We start from the raw sequence: 23,932 nt of genomic DNA on the forward strand, positions 1-23,932 counted from the left end.
CAAAAGATCTCCTACATGAGTAGTTCCTCAGAAAGATCAAGCCCTGAGTGACATGGCTTCCCTTCTATTTCCCACACTAGGTCTTACTTCTCCTACCAGTACCACAGGCAAAGTAATTCAATTGTTCAAGCAGCTGCATAATCGATGAACCACATTTGAATCCAAATCTACTATAGCATATATAAGTTGGGCAAATTACTTTTCTGCTGTTAGAAAAGAAGTGATTATCCATTGAACTGTTGCGAAGAGTGGGTGATAAAGCACATGAATAATCACTTCTTTAAAAAAAAAAAAAACTTTAGAAAGTGTCTGCTACTTTTTGGAAGTCATTGGATTCACCTAAACAAACAAACAAACATCCTCACAACCTCTCATCAAGATGTATTTTCCTCTTTAGAAGTCCCCAGCCTACTTAATTCTCCATTTATCTGTAGCCATTTCCCTATATGTCATTTTCAATGAATGGAATACAAAGTACTAGTTGGTCTGATGCTGAAACACACATCCCATGGAAAGGGAAAGGACTTCTCCAAGGTTCTCTCTCTGTACTCTGTTTCTTCCTAGCATTTGGGAATTACAGTAAGGACTGGGAGAGCTAGGGAACGCTGTTTTCAAAGGCCGAGGTAATTGCAGTCATTCCTTCTCTTTCCTTCTGACTTGAACAGTGACCCCAAACCATCAGCACCTTATTTCCTGTGGCCCTAGGGGCTGGATGAGCACACAGGAAGATCTGATCATGGATCTGACACTCATCCCATGCTACGTAGGTAGCAGTATGTACAGTACACTGGTGGATTTATTTTACCTTCACTCAAACTCCATCTTGAGGACCATTATTATTCTCTTTTTCACTTGAGAAAATTGAGGACCAGAAAGTTCATTTGTCAAGGTCACACAGCACATAGGGGTGTGTAGACTGAAAACTTTTCTGTGTTCGGCCTGGCCCACAGCAGCTTATAAAATAATCACTCAAAGGCTTGATATTAATTAGAAACTGTTTGGTCTATGGCTCAGCTAGCTCTTTCATCTTAAATTAACCCATTTCTATTAATCTATGTATTGCCATGTGGCCATGGCATTACCAGTCTGCTGACATGTTACTCTGTGGGCAGCTGGATGGTGTCTGCCTGACTTCACCCTCTTCTCCCTATATCTCTGTTGGATTTCCTGCCTGGCTCTTACCCTGCCTTACCATAGGCCAAAACAGCTTCTTTATTAACCAATAGTAGCAACATATTCACAGGATACAGAAAAACCATCCCACAGCAGGGGTGGAGCCAGGATTCTAATCAAGCTCAGTCTTTGGATCCTACTCTCTTAACTGTTATATTAATTGGGAGGCACAGGGTGGGAAAATATTTACAATCAGGCCCTCTTCCAGAGTAGCCCAAAGCAGCAGAGGCCATAAATTGTGTCTTATTATTAGCACTGGGAAGAAGAAGCAGAGAATTGTAGCCTAGACTGCATAGTAAGACCCTGTCCAACAGCTCAACCATATTTGGACCACCTCAATAGGATTAAATGATTCCTCAGCTTGCAGAATCAAATGTTAGTTAAGGTTCTGGTTCTGGCACTTGGTAGGATGAGTTTGGGCAAGTATCATATTAATGTTTCCTAGGGAAGATGTGAACAAATGTCTATTTAACTCAAGGTACAATTCTACCAAAGTCCAGTTTGGTGAGATAATAAGTAATACGTTTATTGGGCTTGCTTACAGAGCATGGATGAGGGATTACATACAGTAGTGTGGGTAATCCGCAAACAGCTGCCTCACTGCACCCCATGGAGGTTGCTGACCTTACAGGAGCTGCATCATAGAATCCCTCCTGTCAGTTATCCTTCCACTCATGTAATATCTACTCCAGCATCTCTCAAGATGGAACCCCAGATTGCAGGTGGAATCCTAGGTAAAGACCTTGTAATCCACCTCCCCTCTGCCCCATCCCTCTAATATGCTCTTCAAAGTCAGGTGTTTTGAGTGAGATAGGGTCTCACTACATAGCCCTGGTTGGGTATGTAACCAGGCTAGTCTTGAACTCAGAGATCTTCCTGCTTCTGCCTCCCGGAGCTGGGATTAAAGACAAGTATCACCACACTCTGGGGAATGCCAATTGATCCATGACCATTTCCACAGCTATGCCTAACACTGTGTTGTTCTGTTTATTACCAGCCATGGCTACCAGGCCAGGTTAATCTCTACTCCAACATAGCTTCATTTTATGCCAAGAAAAACAAAATGTCATACAACAAGTATGTTTGACTCCTGAGATTAGAATTCCTGTATTAGTTACTGTTCTTATTGTTCTGACAGAAACAACATGAAAGAGGAAGGGTTTATTGTGGCTCAGGGTCCAGAGGTTAGAGTTCACTGTGGGGGGAAGGCACGATGTGGGGAGCAGCTCACAGCTGTGGCAGTAGAAGAGTGAGGTGGATGATTATGTCATGTTAGTAGTCAGGAAGTAGAAAGCTCCTGCCGATCCAGGGCCAGGCTATAGCCTTTAAGGCTCAACACCACCCCTGCCCAACCCCCTACCCCAGGGGCTCATTTTCCCAGTTAAACTCAACTTCCTAAAGAACCCATAACCTCAACAATCAGCACTACCAGCTGGGGAACAAGTGTTCAAATACATGAGCCTATTGGGGGACATTTCATGCTCAAACCTTACCATTCTGTCCCTAGTCCCAAAGGCATTTTATAATCCAACATGCATTCAGTCCAACATCAAATATATATATATATATATATATATATATATATATATATATATATATATATATAATCCTTATATCTTTACAATTCCAACTCTTAAATGTCCAAAGTCTCTTCTAAAACTTAAGGCTGTGAGTCTCTGTAAAGCCAAAAAGCATATTACATGCATCCAACATTCAATGCCACAGAGTAAACATGTTGATTCCAAGTGGAGGGGATGGGAAGGTCGTGTTTAGTTGAGTTTCTATTGCTCTGGTGGACTATAACCAGAAGCATCTTGGGGAGAGAGGGGTTTATTTTAGCTTACAGCATGCAATCCATCAAGAAGAAAAGTCAGGGCAGGAACCTGGAGGTAGACCTGAAGCAGAGGCTACAGAGAACTGCTGACTTGCTTCTCACGACTATCAAAACTTGCTTTTTGATACCATCGAGGACCACCTGCCTGCTTAGGGGGTGGCATGTCTCCATGTTGAGCTATGCTCTCCAACCTCAATCATTAATCAAGAAATACCCTGAAAACTTGCCTACAGGAAATATGATGAAGGCCTTTACTCAACTGAGTATTTCTTTTTGCCAAATAACCCTAGGTGTGTCGGGCTGACAAGAATTTAACCAGCACAGACAGCAGGATGGAAAGACTGGACCAAATAAAGTCCATTATACCCTGAAGCTTAGCTGGACATGGTGGCCCATGCCTTTAATTCTAGCACTCAGACACAGAGGTAAGCCTGGTCTACAGAGAGAGTTCCAGGACAGCCAGGACTACAAAGAGAACCCCTGTCTCAAAAACAAACAGAAAAAACAACTTACAAAACCAAAACGCTGCAGCTTATGTCTGGCACCTGCAGCTTGTGGTGGCACCATCTGGGGTCCTAGAAGTTTGGGTAGCCCTACCTCCCTGGCTCTGCTGCTTCCAATACACACACACACACACACACACACACACACACACACACGCACGCACGCACGCACTTATTTATTTGCTATTGAGCTGCCTCCACTCAATTTGTCCTGTTCACTTCAGTAGAGGTATCATGTTTCTGGTATCTTGAACATCATGGGGGCTGCAAGACGACTTAGGTTTCACCCTCGCAGCTATACACACAGCCCACACTGGAGCTCCTCGTAGGAAACTTGACCTTGCTACCCATTGCCTGGCTTCAGCAGCTTCCTAGAGACATGGTGCAAGCCTCCATAACCCTGTTATTAGGATCAAAGGAGACTCTGTTTCCCCAAACTCCAAAAGGCAGTCCAAATACCCAGAAATTGGCTCAACCTGAAATATAGGAGGGTTTCTGGCACTTAGATAAAAGCCAGCATTCCTTAGGAACTTGTGAAGCTGGTTCTCCTCTACCAAAAGAAGTCATTTCCTTAACCTCTTCAAGAAGGGACTAATGGCTCCCTGTAGTCTCTATTAGCACACCAAGCTCATGCTGGCCTCCAGCCTCCCTCAGTATCACAAGGACCTGTTACACATTTCAGAGTCCTCCTAGTCCTTCTCACTTGGGCTTCCGTCCCCCAGCTATGCATTTTTCCTTATAACCCTGCTATTTTGGCCATGCTCTCGTCCCCTGTTGCTCTCTCTCTCTGCTCCCACTTCTTTCAGGGCCACATCTCATCTGCTGGTCATGTTCAGCCTACTTCTTTCTCTCTCTGCTCTAGACTCTTCCAGATTTATCCAGCTGCTCTCCCTCTCTCATATCTACAACAAAAACCTTCCCTTTAAACATACCATGGAGTGGCAGGTCATGTTGTCAGCTTATAGACCTGTAACTTTTATATCCTACATGCCTGCAAAATTAGCACTGTGTGGACAATGCTAAGTTCTGTAACCCACTCAAGATACAGTCTGGCTCCCTTGGACCACATCTGAATGGCCTCTGTGTATAATGCAAATGGTTAAAAGGTCTTATCAATAAAAACAAGCCCAGGCCAGTTATTGGGGTGAATGCTGGAAGATCAGAGAAGCAGAACAAGCCACAGCTATCCTCACTTTGCCAATTCCTCAGCTAATCCTGTTTCCTCAGACTGGATGCCTCTCAGCTAAATTGTGCTGCTCCAAAGCCTAAAAGCTTAACCAGCCAAAAGCTTCTAGTTTCTGGTCTTCACGCCTTATATACCTTTCTGTTTTCTACCATCACTCCCTGGTATTAAAGGCTTGTTTTCTGGGATTAAAGGCATGAGTCACCATGCTTATCCTTGAACAGATGGATTTCTGCCTCTGGAATGCTAGGATTAAAGGCATGTGCTATCACTGCCTATCCTCTATGTTTTTTGTTTTTGTTTTTTGGTTTTTTTTTTTTTAGCTGAGGATCGAACCCAGGGCCTTGTGCTTGCTAGGCAAACACTCTACCACTGAGCTAAATCCCCAACCCCCTCTATGTTTAATATTGTGGCTGTTCTGTCTCTGACCCCAGATAAGTTTATTTGGGTGCACAATATTTCGGGGAACACAATACCACCACATCTGTATGCTTGACTAGTTGAACTTGGGAAGAAGTTTTCTGTTGTAGAATACTATTTTAAGGTGTGTTACTTTTGTTTATGTTGCATTTGTTTGACTCTGTGAAGCTGTGTTACTGTTCCTGTCTAAAACACCTTATGGTCTAATAAAGAACTGGCCAATATCAAGGCAGGAGAAAGGATAGGCAGGGCTGTCAGGAAGAGAGAATATATAGAAGGAGAAATATGGGAGGAAAAAGAAGAAAGAGCAGAGAAGGAGGGGGACACCAGCTACACAGCCAGACACAGAGTAAGAAGGAAAGAAAATGAATACAGGAATAGAGAAAGGTAAAAGCCCCTGAGGCAAAGGATAGATGGGCTAAGTTAAGTAAAGCTGGCTAGCAACAAGCCAAGTTAAGGCCAGACATTTATAAGTGTGATTTATTTTGGAGCTGGGTGGCAGGCCCCCAAAAGAGCAAAAACAAACAGGCATCCTGGAGCCTTCCATGGATGGAGGATACCCTCAAGGTACCATTCCTATTGTTCCTAGACAGGCTGGTAGGTTTCTATTTAATTGTACAATAACATTTAATTTAACAATTATCTCCACTTCGCAGCTACTCTATTTTTAATGTTTGCTTAAAACCCCTTCCTCATCAAAATGCACATTTTCCACATCTTTTTATCTAGAATTCTCACTGTAAACCTGGCTATTGAAAGTGAGTAATAACTATGCCACAGACTAATTTATATGCTCTTCTTTTTTGTTGTTGTTGTTGTTGGTTGTTTGTTTGTTTTTGAGACAGGGTTTCTCTGTATAACAGCTCTGGCTGTCCTGGAACTCACTCTGTAGACCAGGCTGGCCTCAAACTCACAGAGATCCATCTGCCCCTGCCTCCTGAGTACTGGGATTAAAGGTGTGCACCATCACTGCCCAGCTTATATGCTATCTTAAAAGTTCTTTTATCAAACAAATTAGTCCAACTTTAAATCTCAGACTCACTCGGACTTTCAGGTTATAAGCAGATACAGCCAGATTCTTTGCCAGACTGTAATGCAAATGGCCTTTTGCCCAATTCCCAAAAGAACCCTTGTTTTCCCCTGAAACCCCATGAGCACAGTAAACACTGTGCCTTTCCATTGGCATTGTGAGCTTCCCAACTCCCACCGCAATGGCCTCTTGAGCTCTGTATACAGTACTCTAGGATTCTCTAGAGTAGTAGGGTTCTAGTGCAAGGCTCCAAACTAGTCCACATTCTTCCTGAAAACCAATTCAGAAAGTCTGTGAACCATATGGTTCTTACATCAGTGGCCCTACTTCTTGGTTCCAATTTTTCTGTTTTGTTTTTCTCATTGCTGTGACAAAGATATGTGATCAAACAACTTAAGGAGAGATTTATTCTGGCTCGTGATTTGAGAGAAGAAAGTAGTAGAGTACATCATGGAAGGAAGGCATGGTGGTGGTGTTTCTGTGAGGTCAGAAGTCTGCAGCAGCTGCCTAGTGCATGGCACTCACCAAGAAACACGGAGTTCAGGGCAGAAGCTGAGCCAGATTATAGTTCTCAAGACATGCCTCAGCCCTATATCTGCCAGTTAGGGTGCATGCCCAAAAGTTTCTACACTACCTCCAAACAATGCCACCAGCTGAGGACCATGTGTTCAAACACTCAAGTCTGTGGGGACATTTCAAATTATAACAGCCCCTGTACTGAAAAAGAAGGTAAAATAATACCTACTTTACATTATTACTCCACTGAAGCAAAATAGTCAATACTAAATACACCATTATTATTATTTATTTATTTGCTGGGCGGCGGTGGCGCACACTTTCAATCCCAGCACTCGGGAGGCAGAGGCAGGCAGATCTCTGTGAGTTTGAGTCCAGCCTGGTCTACAGAGCAAGATCCAGGACTGGTACCAAAACTACAGAGAAACCCTGTTTCAGAAATATATATACATACATATACTTCTGAGACAGGGTTTCTCTGTGTAGCCCTGACTGTCCTGGAACTCTCTTTGTAGACCAGGCTGACCTCAAAGTCACAGAGATCCACCTGCCCCCCCCCCCATCTTCCCAGTGCTGGGATTAAAGACGTATGCCACCAATAAACCATTATTATTACAACCTGCCATATTCTCTTTCAAAAAGCATTGTGAGGAGTCAAATATATGTTAGTTCTCAACTTGAAATAAATGAAGTAGAAACACTGAACTTACACAGTGGTGCAGTGTAAGTGGCATTAAGTTGGAAATTAGGACTTATTCCCTGGCATTTGCCTACTCCCCCCACCCACCCCCACCCCAAACTTTCTGCTGTGTAATCTGACTTGTCTAGGCTTCTGACTGAAATGAAAGAATGCTTGTTTCAACTTAGAATTAATCTCTGAAGCCCCTAGAATTCTCTGAATCTGGAGAGTCTAAGCCACCAGTTCTTAACCTGTGGGTCACGGCCTCTGTGGTAAACCTCTATCTCCAAAAATATTTAATGATGATTCATAACAGTAGCAAAATTACAGTTATGAAGTAGCAATGAAAATAATTTTATGGTTGGCAGTCATCACATGAGGAACTGTATTAAAGGGTCGCAGCATTAGGAAGGTTGAGAACCCCCTGCTCTAAGAGATTATGTTGAGAAATCATTACCCCTGATTTATTTGTTTTAAAACACATGGATGGTGATTTGAAAAACGTTATTAATTACTTTTAGAATTACACATTGTTCACGTTTTAAAAACAACAACAAAAAACCTTTATGAAACACTTCCTCCAGCCACCACAGACGTTGCCTAAAAATCTCCAAGATTGAAAGTCACCATCTAGTGGTGAAGAGGGTTTCATGCTGGTTAGCGATAGGCGCAGGAGGGTTACACCCAGCCAGCTTTTACTCCACTTTCATCTCCGCTCCTAACTCAGGGTAGATTAACCGTATAGAAACGCAGTGAATTCGGAAGAGCTTGTTTATTTGACAGTAGTCTTTGTTTTGAGACACCGTCTCATCATGTTGCCAAGTCTCGCCTCTCAAACTTGCAAAATGCTGGTGTTACCAGGTATGCACCATCAGGCACCGCTGATGGTGTATAGTCTTAAAGCAATGAAACAGTGTGGGCTTTTGAGAACTGTGGAAATCTAATTGGCTTTAAGACGGGGCGGAGGAACAAAGGTGCCTACTACCCAAACATCTCACTCTACCCAAATAGTTCTCCGGGGCAGTCACACCACCTCCCTCGCCAGCGTGCTCTCCCTCTTCACAGACCCTGAACCTTCGACTTGATATACATCAGTGGGATCACTTGAGGTCAAGTGATGATTTCGTTTTACCTACAATAATTATTTAAATTTAATATTTAGAAGGAATGTACTGTCCTTAAACCCTAAGGGTGGGAAAGGGGCCAGAGTCTTAGAGAACTAGACGTATTGGGTAGAGTTATTTCCGTTTTTTCTTTTCCTACTTCCTTCTTTGTCGTTCCTCTCTCTTTCAAAAATCAAGTAATTAATAGTGTTATGTTTAAACGGAACACGTAGCTCCCTGTGCAAGGTGGTTTAATTTTCCCAGAAGGCACCTGGAAACCCTAATAGAAATGTTTCCTGAACTACGGATCTGAGGGTATTTTCCAACATATTCTTAAACTGTCGTTTGAAATCCTTTCTCTATTAGCACAATTCTCCTCAACCCTCTGAAGACTTTCAGCTATGATCAGTCTTGCTAAAAGAGACCCCGTAGGCTTTTTATTTGACTTACAACGCTTCTTTTTTAAATTGGGCTTACTAGAATACCGGCGAAGTATTCTGATAACTTAAAACCAAATTGCACACTTCACCTTTGAAAACCTCGGGGCTCAGTGCCTCCAGGGGCATCCGGGCATTTATTCCTATTTCTGCTCCTGCACGGGGCTCCCGGGAGGGGCAGTTTCGCCCGAGAAGTTGAGAGAAGCCGTGGTGCGGAACTTGCAACAGTTGGTGTCGGGCGATAGCCAGGTTGGAAGTGATAGATGGGACGAGTTTAAAAACCAGAAGCCCCGGGGACGGCCGGGGCAGCCGTGGCCTTGCAGGAGAGCGAGGGCGGCGCGGAGACGGGACGCCGGCGTGGGAAGGTGCCGTGCCGGGGCGTGAGACGCTGAGCCGGTGCGCGGGGACGCCGGGCGGGCGGGCGGGAGGAGGAGGAGCGGGCCACCCGGGGCCGCCGCGGGGCCACGGGGAGGTGAGGGCGGCCTTGCCCCCGCGCCGCCCCCGGCGGGAGGCGCGACGCCCAGGCCACGGGTGCGTGCGCGGCCCCGGGGCGACGCGGCTGGGCGTGCGCGGGGCCGCGGCGGAGGCAGGGCCGGGCGGGCGGCAGAAGATGGCGAGGGTGTGTAGGCGGCAGCAATGCTCCGTTGAGAGACGCGGCTTTCGGCAAGAACTGGACTCGTGGCGCCACAAGCTCATCCACTGTGTAGGTGAGGCTCTCCACCGGTGCCCGAGCCGCCCGGCCGTCGGCCGCCGGCCGCCCTTGCGTGGGAGGGGACGGGGCAGCGGCCGCCGCGCTCCGGCCCCGCGCGCCCTCCCGGGCTCGGCCCCCTCCCCCCCCCCCCGGAGCGCGAGCGCGCGGCCGCGGCGCCCCTCCCCTCGGCTCGCGGGGCGGGCTCGGACGCGCGGCTTCTGCTCTGCCGGCGCATTGTGGACGCCCGGGCCGCCGCCGCCGCCAGCGCGCCGGGACGCGCGGGGTCGCCCCCACCTGCCCTCGTCCCGCGCCCCTCCCCCACGCCGGCGGCGCGCCCCCGTGCCCGCGGGCACGCGCGGCGGCGCTCGGGCGTGTGCGAGGCGTGAGGTGGAGATGGGGGCGGAGGGAGCCGGAGCTGTCACAGGCCCCGCGTCCGCCTGAGCGAGCCAAGTGGGGTGTCATGGCCGCGGGGGGCAGCGGCTGCACTTCCTCTGCTGGCAGCGGCGGCCGGGGAGTTAGTCCTCGACGCACGGGTCGGTGTGTGCGGATTTGTGTTTGACGTGCGCGCGGGGCGGGAGCCGGGGGCGGGAGCCGGGCGGGGGTCGTCCTCGGCCCCTGGCCTGAGCACGGGCAGCCGGCGCGCTTCCCCGGCCGGGGGGGTGGGGAGGGAGCGTGCGTGGACCGGGGTGCCCGGGAGGGGCCGGGCGGCGGGGCTGCACCTCTCACACTGTGTGTTTTGTCTGTGTTTCTCTCCCAAGGTCCCGTTTCTCTCTGTGCGGCGGCCGGCGGGACCATAAGGGCTTAACTCATATATTTAACCCCCCTCCAAAAAGTAAGTGGCCCGTGTGGTGTCTGCTCCACCCGCCGCCCCCTAGCCTCTGTCCGTTCTTGTGTTTGACTCTGATGTCCCCAGCATTGTTATTTCCCCGTCTCTGCTTCGGTGCTGCCGATGTGTGGGGAAATGCCCTCTCGTCGTCCTCTGTCCCCCACGCCCAGTCCTCGGGGAGGCCCGGAATTTCGGCCCCCCATCTCGGTGGGGCATGTTCTTGGGAATCAGATCTTCCTCAGCAGAACCTGGGAGATTCTGTCCGTCCGCTTGGGCCCCTGGTCCCCTCCTTCCCGACGGGGTTTCGTTGGAAGGAATTATGCAAATCCTGCTTTCTGGTGTCCATTCAGCGGCAATTTCATGCGGTGAGAAGTTCTCTTTGTTGTGCGCGGGGGAGAACAGACACTGATTTAATAGACATATCTGTTGGGGGGAAGGGTGGAGGGGGTGTGGAAGAGGCTCAATTTGGAAGAATTACAGCACTTGGTTAGCTCAGTCTTTGTGTTTGAGCCTTCTGGCTTGACAGGAGGGTCTGCCCTTTACAATGTCCCACAAGGGATGTTTTCTATAATAGATGAAAAAGCAAAACTAAAACTTTAAACAAGTGAAAAATAAGGCAACCTTTACTTAGAGAAAATAAACACTGCCATTCTTGTAGTATTTGATTGTGAAAATGTGTAATGTGAATTTTTTAAGGACTTAACATCAAATGTAATTAGCAGGCAACAATGCGGGAAGGTATCTTAGGATACCACTTTGATTGTCCAAAGGTTAAACGTACATTTTAAAAAAAATGTACACTTGGGTAAATAATAAAGATCTGAGCAGGGTTGTTTGGTTTTTTTTTTGTTTTTGTTTTTTTTTTTTTTGTGGTGTGTGTGATTTACCTTGTGAATACAGGTTAAAATTTCCCTCTTGCCAGTCCAAGCCCTGCTCTGCCCTCCAGGAAACAGGCTTCTTGGCTCCAGCTAGCCTTTGCTCCTCGGTTCTGCTTCTGCTTGTTTTATTTTTCACGACCTGTCACACATTTGCTACAGTGTGACATGGGCTCAAGCACTCCGGAATCATGCTATTTGTCATCTTCATGTGAAAGTGCACGTGGCAGGTTTGGAGAAACATCGAATTGAGGCGTTTTCAGAATTCTTAGTTAATATAAAAAGACTGAAATTACTTAGAAGGATCTTTAAATTTTGTAGTGCAGTTTCACTCTTAGTGATTGATTATGTTCTGGAGGGCTAAAGTGTTTAAAAGACTATGGAACTGAGAAATGCAACCCTGTAGATTTCTTGTGTTGATACAGCTTTCGTTTAAATTATTTCGGTGAGTTTTCCTATGCTGTTCGATTTAAAATCCTTGTGTTCCGATTAACTCCCCTTTCTTATCAGTAATTTCATTAGTGGTTGATAACTGCTTCTGGACAGAATTTTGTTTTGTGCCTAATAAAATCCTCCTGTAAACACCTCGCTTGAGTATCAAAATCAGATCAGTTCTTTGGAGAATGTTTTGACTTGGTCAGTTTTCTCAGCTTGTACATGGAACTTCAAATTGCCACTTTTTAGGTGAAGTTCAGGAGCTCTCCAGTCCACAGCACAGATGATGTTTTAAATACTAATAGTCCGTAGTTACTCAGCTCAAGTCATTTGGGCATCATATTTTCTTTTTTGTTATGTGTAATTCTGTTCTCCAAGGGGAGCGTTTTTAAGTGGTGGTATGAAATTTGTATTTAAATGGCTGGCAGCAGCCTGTATATAGTCCCAAGAAGCTGTACTGTTGACTGTCAGATATAGTAATTCCTCTTATCTTAGTAGGTTTGGTTCTGCACAGTTAATCTTACATCTTATTCTCTTGGTTGATTGTCTTAGTATTTTAGTGGTGTTGGTTTCTAAGTGAAACTTAATTTATAGCAATCTTTGGGTTAAAAATGAAGTTTCAGTCATTTCCAGAATTTAATTTTCCTCTTTACTGTTTTTGGCAAGGAGGGAGTAAGATGTCAGTGGTGTCTGGAAAACACGTGTTACAAGAAGTTTTATTGAATCAGAGAGTTATTACAGATTGAGTAGCTCTTCAAAGTGCTTGTTGAGGTCAGAAGTGGTTGAAATTTCTGTTTTTCAGATTTTGGAATGTTTGCAAGGATTCTACTGAATGTGCATCCATAATCTGAAAACCTGAAATCCCAGCTGTTGGGCACTTTGAATTGGAACAGAACCTATTCTGGATTCAGACAGTTATTTCAGGCATGGGTGTTTGTTTACTTTGGTGGCTGTTGAGGGGGTCCATCCAGGTTCCAGGCCGGACTGGTCTCTGTCTGAGTGATGCTGCATAGTGCTTGGCTGCCTCTTAACCTTACTGTAGTCTCAAGTTCTCTCTAGTGTGGGAAAAGGTATGATTTTAGCTGAGGATCTAGTTTGGCTAAAAAAGGACAGGATAAGTCTCTTTGACTCATAAAAAAGTGTTTTAAGTAACTGATTCTGTCAAATGTGTTTATAACTACAACAATTCTAGAAGTATTTGATAATGCCTGTTTTTAACCTTAGTGATTTACACAGGATGGCATTGCATTTTCTAATAGTAAGAATTGATTATTTTGGCTGGATGTTGGATGTGCACACCTTTAATCCCTGCACTCAGGAGGCGAGGCAGGCAGATCTCTGAGAGTTCAAGGCCAGCCTAGACTACAGATCGAGCTCTAGTTTAGTGCTATTACTAGGAATGAAAGGTACAGCTAAGTGATTAATTCACTTAAAAATTTATTAAGCAAACTGCCTTTTAAAAAAGAAAAAGCATTGTGTACAAAAAATTTGAGGTGACTGCTCTAAATTTCAGTTTTTTGTTTGTTTGTTTTGGGGGTTTTGTTTTTTAATTTAAGTTAGCTTACAAAAATTGGGTCTTATTAGAACTTTTAGTTCTTACAGAAAGTATATACAGTTTATTGGATGAGTCAAAATTTGTTGTATAATGGTACAGATAAGTGGTGTATGGGGTATTCTAGAAGTGAAAGAAATGTCTTGGTAGAAGGGCTTCATGAAGGTGACATTCTTAGCTTCATTTTGATCTATGTGGAAATGGTATTGTATTTCTGAGAAACATGAGCAACACGGGAAAGAACAAGTTGACAATTTAAACTGCAATCCATGATAATTGGAGGGGACATACGTTTGTGAAGGAATTTTTAAATGTTAAGTGGAATTTAGCTGGCTGTGCTGGTGGTATATACCTTTTAATCTCAGCACTTGGAAGGCAGAGGTGGTCAAATGGATATCTCTGATTGAGGCCAGTCTGTCTGGTTTACATAGTGAGACCCAGTCTTTTTTGTTTTGTTTTGAGATAGGGTTTCACTATATCGGTTTGACTGTCCTGAAACTTACTTTGTCTTACTTTGTAGACCAGGCTGGCCTCAAACTCATAGAGATCCACCTGCCTCTGACTGGCAGGTACTGGGATTAAAGGCATGATTGGCTACACCAAGCCCCAAAGCTGTTATTTTTGTTCTGAGACAGGTTCTCATGTAACCTCAGCTGGTTCAAACTTATTTTATAGCCAAGGCTAACCTTAAATATCTGATTTTCATGCTTCCATTTTCTAAGTGCTGTGATTACAGGTGTGTGCTACCATACCAGACTATTTACTTTCAAGTTAAACACTTAACATCATTCCTCTACATACTATCTTTTAATTTGTCTGTAAGTAATCCTCTCCCTCCCTCTTTTTAAAAAAACTGTTCTGTGTACTTGCACATTGCTTTGAGCATAATTCCATTATAAACTGTTAGCTCATTTTCATTTTGTTGACTGTTTCTTGTGTATAGGAAGGTATCCCAAGTCCAAATCCTAAAATTTTAAATTGAAATAGAATTCACATGTAATAAAAAAATTTTTTTGAGGCAGGATTTTATATAGTCTAGGCTGGTCTCAAACTTACTTTGTAGCCAATACTGGCCTGGAAGTCCTAATCTTCCTGTCTCTATCTCTAGAGATCTAGGTTTACTGGTGTATACTACCATGCCTGACAGAATTTACCTTTTTGAAACGTAAAGTTTCTGCTTTCTAATTCACAAAGGTGTGTACATGTCATCATTAATGACATTTTCATTATGTCATTTTCATCTCCATAAAAGAAACCCCTTGCTCATAGGCAGTCATCCCAGCTCTTCTGTGACTTAGCTCTGGGCACTTCTAATCTGCTTTCTGTTTCTGTGGGTTTGTCTAGTTATGTTTCTTACAGATGAAATCATGTACTCTGTGGCCCTTTATATCTGATATTTTTCATATAGCATAATGTTCTTAAGTTTCATCGAGGCTGAAACATGCATCCACTGTTGTATTCTTTTTATAGCTAAATAGTAATATTACATTATATGGACAGTCCACGTTTTCTGTGTAAATGCATCAATTGGTGGGCATTTAGCATGTTTCTTTTTTTTTATTATTACAGTAATGATACTATGAGAATTTGTGTACAAGTTTTTGTGTGGATATGCATTTTTGGTTTTCTTGAACATATATATATGATGGAATTGATGGCTCATGTGATGACTATGTTTTAACTTTCTGAGTTTACCATTTTCCAAAGTGTTTGGGGACATTTTACATTCCTACCATCATTGTTTAAATGTACCAATATTTTTCTAAGTGCATGGCAACATTTTTATCTTTTTTCTTTTTTTTTTTTTTTTTTTTTTTTTAAATAATGGCTTAGTGAGTATGAATTGGTATGCCATTATGGTTTTGTTTTGTTTTGTTTTTGCTTTGAGTTAATGACTGATTTTAGATATCCTTTGTTGTGTTTATGAGCCATTTTTCTGTCTTTGGAAAAATGTTTGTTTACATCTATTATCCCCTTTGCAGTTTGGTTATTACTGTTGAATTGTAAGAGTTCTTTATATATTCTGATACTATACCCATGTCAGTATATATGTCTTAGAAGCAATTTTTTTCTCAGAATTATAGGTTAGCATGTAGATAGATGTATTGTAGTGAGGGCTAAACCGCAGCACATCTTGAGAGAGGAATAATGAATATATGGGCAATGGAATAAGCAGAGTGAGATGAAAGATTTCAATAAAGAATTGCTTTTTTCCTATAGGAATCAGTAAAGGGGTTAGTTAGTTTAAGGCATTGTATAACATACAGATATATCTTGCTATCTGAATCTTCTAAATTTCTACTAATTTTTTTTTTTTTTTTGAGCTGAGGATCGAACCCAGGGCCTTGCACTTGCTAGGCAAGCCCTCTGAGCTAAATCCCCAAACCCTAAATTTCTACTTTTGAAAAATGATTTATTTATTTTTATTTTATGTGCATTGGTATTTTGTTTGCAAATTTCTCTATGTGAGATGTCAGATCCCCTAGAAGTTGAGTTACAGATGGTTGTGAGCTGCCCCGTGGGTGCTGGGAATAAACTCTGGTCCTCTGGAAGAGCCTCTTTATAGTTGTACCATCTCTCCAGCCCTAAATTCCTGCTGCCTTTTTTTTTTTTTTTTTTTTTGGTTTTTCGAGACAGGGTTTCTCTGTGTAGCTTTGCGCCTGTCCTGGAACTTGCTTTGTAGACCAGGCTGGCCTCAAACTCACAGAGCTCCACCTGCCTCTGCCTCCCGAGTGCTGGGATTACAGGCGTGTGCCACCACCGCCTGGCTGAATTCCTGCTTTTTAAAGGAATAAACATATCACAGATGATATGATATGCCTCTTTACTCAAAACTAGGTTTTTTTGGATTTAGTAAAGTGCTGTTATAGAATTTTATCTAGCTGTGTTCAATTTGAGTTTGAATATTGAGAAATTTATATATATATATCCCTTTTGACGTAGGATTTCACTATATAGCTCTGGCTGGCCTGGATCCCAAAGAGATCCAACTTCTGCCTACTTCCCTAGTATAAGGATTAAAGATTTGTACTACTATGCCTGGCTTATGCTTTAAAATTTTAAGATTATGTTTTTATTTTCATTTTATCAAACTAGAACCCTTACAAGCTAAATAGTTTCTGGAAAATTATGATTATTTTGTTTCCTGCTAAATTATTCTTAAAGGATTTTAAATTTTGTTTTAACTCATAGTTTCTCTTGTTAAAAAAATATTTACCTGTATTGTATGGGTGTAGGTGTTTTACCTGCATGTATGTTCTGCATCATGTGTATACAATACCCGTGGGAGGCAGAAGAGGGCACCATGTGGGTACTTGGAATCGAACTCTTTGAAAGAGCCATCTTGTCAGCTCCCAGTTCCTCTGATGTTTTAGTTAGGTAGGTTTGAAGTGCTACAAAGTGCCAGGGGAAATGATGTTGTGGTTTTGTTTTGTTTGTTAATTTTTTGAGACAGGGTCTCATTGTGTATGTAGTGAGTTTTTGATCTAGCAGTCTTTCTTTACTGTCTTACCCTCTGGAGTTCTGAGATTGCAGTAGTGAACCCTCATGTTCAGCTTGTAGTAAGGCCTTAAAGATGAAGTTGACCATTGGATAAGGTATACAGCAAAATTAAACAATCCAGATCATTTCTTAATGGATTGTGAGGGGCAAGTTGGGAAATCAAGACAGTAGTGATTGACAGCTTCTAATGATTTCTGTCTTATTTTTGTTTCCTTTCTTTTACACTCCGTTTTTTTTTTTGAAGAGCATTACTTGAGTAGCTCAATCTCTTTTTCTGAAATAGAAGCCAGTGAAATTACAGGCATAAAACCAGTATTATTTTTAAGTGTTTCTTACGAATTTGTGAATGAAATTGTTTTATACATTCTTAAATTCAGAGTAACAGAAGGATCCAGTTTTGTGTAATGTGCATTTTTTAATTGTAGGAGCAGATGTGTCAAAAAGGGATTGCTAAAAGAAATCGATATAACCAGCGGTTATAATTTTAAATTTTGGTAATGGGAGACCAGAAATTAACAATACAATTGTCATTTCATGTTAAAGAGAAAAAAGTTGCAGTTTTACCTTATAATTGTACTGAAACTGTCATAGTATAACTAGTATAGCAGCAGAGTAGCCTGTCTTACAGCTCCTGAACTATACAGAAATTGAAGATAATTTACAAACTAGGTTGTCTCAGATCTTTGATAAGTAGAATGAAGCAGGTAAACATATTAACTGCTTAAAATTTAACAGAGACATGAAAAGGTATCAGAAAACCCATTGTTACCAACCACCATTCTCTGTCTACAGAAACACATTTTTCTTTTTGGTGTTTTGCTTTTTTGAGATAGGGGCTCACTATATAGTCCAGGCTGGCCTTGAACTTTCAGAGATTTGCTTGTCTTTGCCTCCCAAGTGCCAGGGTAAAGGTGTGTGCCAGACCATGGACATTTTATACTTTTTACAAAACTTACATCTATTTCATTGTTTTTATTTGGAAATGTTAGAAGGTAAAGGTAAATATTAAAAAATAATTTGTTAGCTGCTGGGAAGGTGGTTCAGTGATGTGGTTAAGAGCACTTGTTGCTCTTTTAGAGGGCCTGGGGTTGGTTCCCAGCACCCACATGGTGGCTCACAGCCATTTGTAACTCTAGTTCCAGGGGATCTGATGTCCTTCTTCTGACTTTCAAGGTCACCAGGTCATGAGGCCACTCTCATATGCATAAAAGTAAGTAAATCTCTTTTTTTTATTTTTTATTTTTGGAGCTAAGGATCGAACCCAGGGCCTTGTGCTTGCTAGGCAAGTGCTCTACCACTGAGCTAAATCCCCCAACCCCCCCCTTTCTTTTAAAGATTTATTTATTTATTATGTATACAGAAGAGGGCACCAGATCTCATTACAGATGGTTGTGAGCCACCATGTGGTTGCTAGGAATTGAACTCGGGACCTCTGGAAGAGCAGTCGATGCTCTTAACCTCTGAGCCATCTCTCCAGCCCAAATCTCTCTTTTTTTTAATGGTTCATTATGAGGCTGGAGAGAGAGCTCAGGGGTTAAGAGCACTAGCTGGCTAGTTGTGATGGTATACAATGTTTTAGTCCCAGTACTCTGGAGGCAGAGACAGGCAGATCTTTGTGAGTTCCATCCTGGTCTGTATATTGAGATCCAGACCATCTAGGGCTACATAGTGAGACCTAGCCTCAAAAAACAACTAACCAAATAAATAAATATAGAGCGCTGGCTGCTCTTACAGAAGACCAGGACTGTGTAGTGAGACCTGTCTCAAACAAACAAACAAACAAAAAACACACCAAATAAATAAATGTAGAGCACTGGCTGCGCTTACAGAGGACCCAGGTTCAGTTCCCAGCATCCACATGCAGCTCACAATTGTTTTTAACTCCAATTCTAGACGATTCAATGCTCTCTTCTGTAGTCAGATCCTACAAGCATGTGGGGCATATAAAGCTCATACAACCCTCTCCCCAAAAGATAATTAAAAAAAATGAAAACTATTTTTAATTGATTAGTTAGAAAACATTTAGTAATATATCTTACTGTAGCATCAACTTTAACTTAGCTTAGTATATATACTTGCCTTATATCTGTGGAAACAATTGTATACTTTTCTTTTGGCTGTGTTTATTTGTTTGGTTTTTTGAGACAAGGTTTCTTTGTGTAGTTGGAGCCTGTCCTGGAACTCCTATGTAGATCAGGCTGGCCTCGAACTCACAGAGATCCACCTGCCTCTGCCTCCTGAGTACTGGAATTAAAGGCATGTGCCACCATGGCTGGCTTCTTTCTGGTTTTTTGAAACAGCCTCACTATATAGCATAGGCTTGACCTGGAGCTCAGTGTGTAGCCCATGCTTACCTTGACTTAATCCTCCTGCCTCTCCTGCTTCCTGTAACAAGAAGGGGCCACCACACCTGACTGCTGGTTTAATGTTAGAATTATCTGAATTTAATCTGGTATCTTAGATATAAGTAAAACAGAACCAAACTCTTCTTGAAGTATTCTTTTTAGGTAACTTGTTTTAATTGCTGTTTGAACCTAATTGATTCATTTGCATTTTTGAGGCAAGATTTTGCTATGTAGCCCAGGGTGGCCTTGTACTCATGGTCTACTGCTGCCTTCACTGTGCCAGTGCTTTGGTCACAGACGTGCACATCTGGTATTTTTTATTGTTTTTTTCCTTAAAGATGATGCATATGCACAGCCATACATGCAGGCAAAACAACCATATACATAAAAATAAAAATTAATTTAAAAATACTTTTATTGCATCATGGGAGGGCATGCTTGTCATGGTATTTCTGTGGTGGTCAGAGGACAACTTGGTGGAGTTGGTTCTCTTTCAACCTTTACATGGGTTCTAGAGATTGAACTCAGGGTGCCAGACTTGCTTGGCAAGTGACTTTATCTGCTGAACCATCTGGCTGGTCCTAAAGCAGGTTGTTAGTAACATATATTGATCATGCATATTCATTCTGACATTTCCTTCCTTCCTTCCTTCCTTCCTTCCTTCCTTCCTTCCTTCCTTCCTTCCTTCTTTCTCTTGTTCTTTCTTTATCTTTCTCTCTTTCTCTTTCTTCCTCTCTTTCCTTTTCTCTTTCTCTTTCTTCCTCTTTTTCCTTCTCTCTCTCTCTCTCTCTGTGGAGAGGGTTTCAAGACAGGGTTTCTCTGTGTAGCCCTGCTGTCCTGGAACTCTGTAGACCAGGCTGGCCTCAAACTCAGAGATCCACCTGCCTCTGTTTCCCAAGTGCTGGGATTAAAGCTGTGTGCCACCACTGCCCAGCCTGACATTTTCATGTATGTATATGTGCATATAATCTAACATATTTACTTCTCATAACCTATTTACTCCTCATTACCCTCTCATTCCCCCTGGCATTCCTGCTGATCCCCTCTCTCTCCCCAGCTAGTTCTTCTATGATTTGCTTTGTTTGTTTTGTTTTGTTTCCATCCAATGAGTTTAGAGTTGTTTTAGGAAGGTGGGCGACCTACAGTGGCTATACCCCTGAAGAAAATGTTCCTCCCTCTTCTGACAGCCGGTTAACTGCTGTAGACCCACAGGAGGGCCAGGCCCTGTGAGCCCTTCTGACGTTGTCACGGGATGCCTATATGTAGGTGGAGTTTTCTTTAGGCTGCCAACTAGCTCCTAAATAAAGACATAGAGACTTATATAAATGATGAATGCTTGACCTTAGCTTAGGTTTGTCCCACTCGCTCTTTTAACTTAATTTAACCTGTTTCTATTATCTGTGCTTTGCCGTGGGGCTTTTTACCTCTCATTCTGTGTGTCCTACTTCCCTGCTTCCTCTGTGTCTGGCTGTCCCCTGGCAACTCTTTTCTTTCTTCCCCCAGCCTAAATTCCTCCTCCTCCTTACTCTCCCCACTGGGAAGTCCTGCCTATACCTCCTCCATCTCTATTGGCCGTTCATCTTTTTATTAGACCAGTCAAGTGACTTAGGCAGGCAAGGTAAAACAGCAACACATCTTTACATAATTAAACAACTGCAACACATACTTACATAGTTCAATATTCTGTAACATAAACAAGTGCAACATCTTTGCATAGTTAAACAAATATTCTGCAACACTTAAGTAAGTCCCATTTTCTGTGTCTTATCAGGTGATCACATCTGCTGTCAGTTCAAGAGCACAGTTAACTATTTCATACCCTGAAGACAGTTCCACAAAACTAGGCTTCTTCATTGGTTCTTACATTCCTTTCTTTTGCTTCTTGGGTGATGTTCTCTGAGCCTTGGAAGGGGTGCTATAGATGTCTCGTTTAGGCCTGAGCATTCATCAGCTGCTACTCTCAGCACTCAACCATTTGTGAGTCTCTTCAGTAACTACCAGTGACCTACTGCAAAAAGCAGCTTTTTAGGCCAGGGCTGACAGCATCACTAGTTTATGAGTGTAAACATAAATACTTGAGGGCAATTTGATGGGCACAGTATGTCCATTTAGCAAAACAGCAATAGTGGCTTCCCTATTAGATCCTTCGGCCTGCCCGGCCATGGGTTTTGACCAGGTTTACATTTCCTTCTGTGGAGGGGGCCTCAAATACAATCGGAAAGCAATTGGTTACCTTCGTAGCAGACTTGGCATTATTGCACTAGTAGACATGTCTTGCCTGGCTAATCAGTAGTGTAGCATTCAGGGTCCACAGCTGAATATATTATTTTTATATGTCTGAGTGTTTTGCGCTCATGCATGTGTGTGTACCATTGAGTGTGTCTGGTGTCCATGGAGGTCAGAAGAGGGCATTGAGTCCCATGAATTGGAGTTTACAGAAATTTTTGAGCCATGTGTAGGTGTGGGAACCAAACCTGAGTCTCTGTAAGAGAAGCAGGTGCTCCTAACCACTGAGCCAGCTCTCTAGTCCAGTAATGGCCATTCATGTTTCAACCCCACTGAATTATTTTGAAGCAAGTCTTAGACACCATATTTGATATTGTGTGTGTGTGTGTATATATATATAGATATATATGTGTGTGTGTGTACATATATGTATGTACATATGTGTATATATAAAACACTAGATAATTAATGTTTTTTACAGTCTGTTGTAAGATACCATCAACTTCTTCTCATCTTCCTTTCCTTATTGATAACAAGTCAAAAAAATTTGAGACAGGGTTTTATGTAGAACAAATTGATCTCATACTCATTTTGTAGGCTGGTTGAACTTCGTATCCTCCTGCCTCTACTTCCCAGGTACTGGGGTTACATGGTTAAACACTATGTGTGGCTGGTGAATAAATTTAAATTTATGATGCCAGGTGGGATAGTATACACCTGTAACCCCAGTACTCCAGAGGTGGAGGCAGAAAGATTGAGAGTTCTAGGCTAGCCTGGTCTACATAGCAGGGTCCTGTCTCAAAAAGCCAGAGAAGGAAAAAGATGGACATGGGGAATATTACTTGAGTATGGAGAAGACAAGTCTTTTCTTTACCTACCTTTCTTCCTTCCTTTTTTTTTTTTTCTTTTTCTTTTTTTCATTTTGGAGACATGGTTTCACTATGAAGCCTTGGCTGTCCTGGCTATAGACCAGACAGGCCTTGAAGTCACAGAGATAGATCTGCCTGCCTCTGCTTCCCAAGTGCTAGGATTAAAGGCAAATTGTGTACCAACATATCTGGCTAGTGATGTTTCTTAAAAGCTAGCATATACTGTGCTAGATAGACCCTTTTGATTTTAACACCATTTTTACAGGTGCAGAATAGGATTAAAGAGAAAGGATTTTGTTTATGGTTAAAGGATGATAGGGAAGTAAGGCTGAAGAGATTTAAAAATTTAACTATATTTCATAATAATCTTGAAGAGTGCTAGGGCTGGGACTGGAATTTACGTTTCTATGTTCTTTGTTTCTCTTTCCTAATTACATATCTGTTTTTGTTACTTAAGTAATTCTGGTTTCTTTTTCTATAATATTTCCATAACCTGTATAGGAAGGATTACTCTGTTATTCTGTGGCCTGAAATAGAAAAATGCCTTGTTACTTTCTCTTTAGTAGCTGGAATTCTATTTGTCTTTCTCTTGACTTAAAAAAGATTTATTTATTCATTCATTCATTCATTCATTTATTTAAATTATACTCAGAGTTAACAGGCTTCTGAGCTGAATGTGTCCATTGGCTTAATTTTCCTTCATGGGTTGCTAGGCCAGTCATTCCATTCACCATCAAGCAAGGTTTGAGCATAAGAGAAAGAAGACAAAAGAGGTCCAGGTGGTACTGATGGCAGGCCTTAAGTTTGGTAAGTGTGTGAACCAGCTTAGTTGACAGCACTGGGGTCTTCAACGAAGGTGCCAGAGTAACTGTGGAGGTACCTCACCTTTTCATATCCTTCCCAGACACTTGAAGGTGACAGGGATAAGGTTGGAGGAGCAAACAGGGTAAACCTGACTGAGGACATCCCTGAGAAGGGACAGGAAAGATTTTACAACTTTGTTTTTTACGCAGGTTCTTGATGAAAAGGGTATATGGGAGGAGTTGGAGGGAGGAAGGGGAAAGGAGAAGTGTTGTAATTAAATTATAATCTTTTTTAAAAAGTAAAGAAAAGAAAAAGGATCTCACTGTGTAGCCTTGGCTGGCCTGGAACTCATGTATACTAGACTGGCTTTGAATTCACAGAGGTCCGTCTGCTTCTGCCTCCCAAGTTCTGGAAATAGGGCATGTGCTGCTGTGTCCTGAAAGATGTGGCAAATGTTTGAAAATAATACCCTGTTCTAATAATAGGACATTGATCTTGATACAGTACTGCTTCATAAGCATGCACATATGATGAAGGTAATAGGGAGACATTTTCATCATAAAAAACCCTTGTTTTCATTTCAAATAAAAAATGAGAGGAATATAAATGTTTTTACTGCCTTGTATTGAAATGTGGCTTTCTGTGCACGATTAATTATATAATATCAATCTCATGTTTTTAGTTATTCAGATTTTCATTGAGTTACTAAGTAAGCTGACAGTTTAACTTGTTTAAATGGGGTTGTCTGATCACAATAAAATGATTCTTCAGTCAAAGGTAGACTTTAGAAACTAAGTGAATCTTTGATTATAATTACTAAATAAACTCTCTATAAGTGCTCCTTTTTATATGTCTTTAGTTGAACTTATACATACCTTATAAGAAGAGGTTTTGTTAGTATTTCACCAATGTTCAGTGGTCACTGTTTTA

The 23,932-nt window shown here is 42.3% G+C and overlaps 1 protein-coding gene across 5 annotated transcripts in view; it reads left to right on the forward strand.

Annotated features, from left to right (window-relative positions):
- The first annotated feature begins 9,536 nt into the window (after positions 1-9,536).
- Positions 9,537-23,932, forward strand: part of Lcor (ligand dependent nuclear receptor corepressor) — a 129,826-nt gene continuing 115,430 nt past the window's right edge. For 3 of the 5 annotated variants that reach the window (XM_036169315.1, XM_036169329.1, XM_036169341.1), the window contains exons 1-2: positions 9,947-10,106; positions 10,328-10,401. In XM_036169315.1, coding sequence (XP_036025208.1) covers positions 10,030-10,106; positions 10,328-10,401 — 151 coding nt within the window. In that variant the 5' untranslated portion in view covers positions 9,947-10,029. Of the gene's footprint in view, positions 9,586-9,946; positions 10,107-10,327; positions 10,402-10,425; positions 10,761-23,932 lie in introns of those variants that run through there. The other 2 variants (XM_036169335.1, XM_036169320.1) reach the window with 2 other exon arrangements.

Source organism: Onychomys torridus, chromosome 1, assembly GCF_903995425.1.
Source record: "Onychomys torridus chromosome 1, mOncTor1.1, whole genome shotgun sequence".
In the NCBI taxonomy this organism is placed as follows: Eukaryota; Metazoa; Chordata; class Mammalia; order Rodentia; family Cricetidae; genus Onychomys; species Onychomys torridus.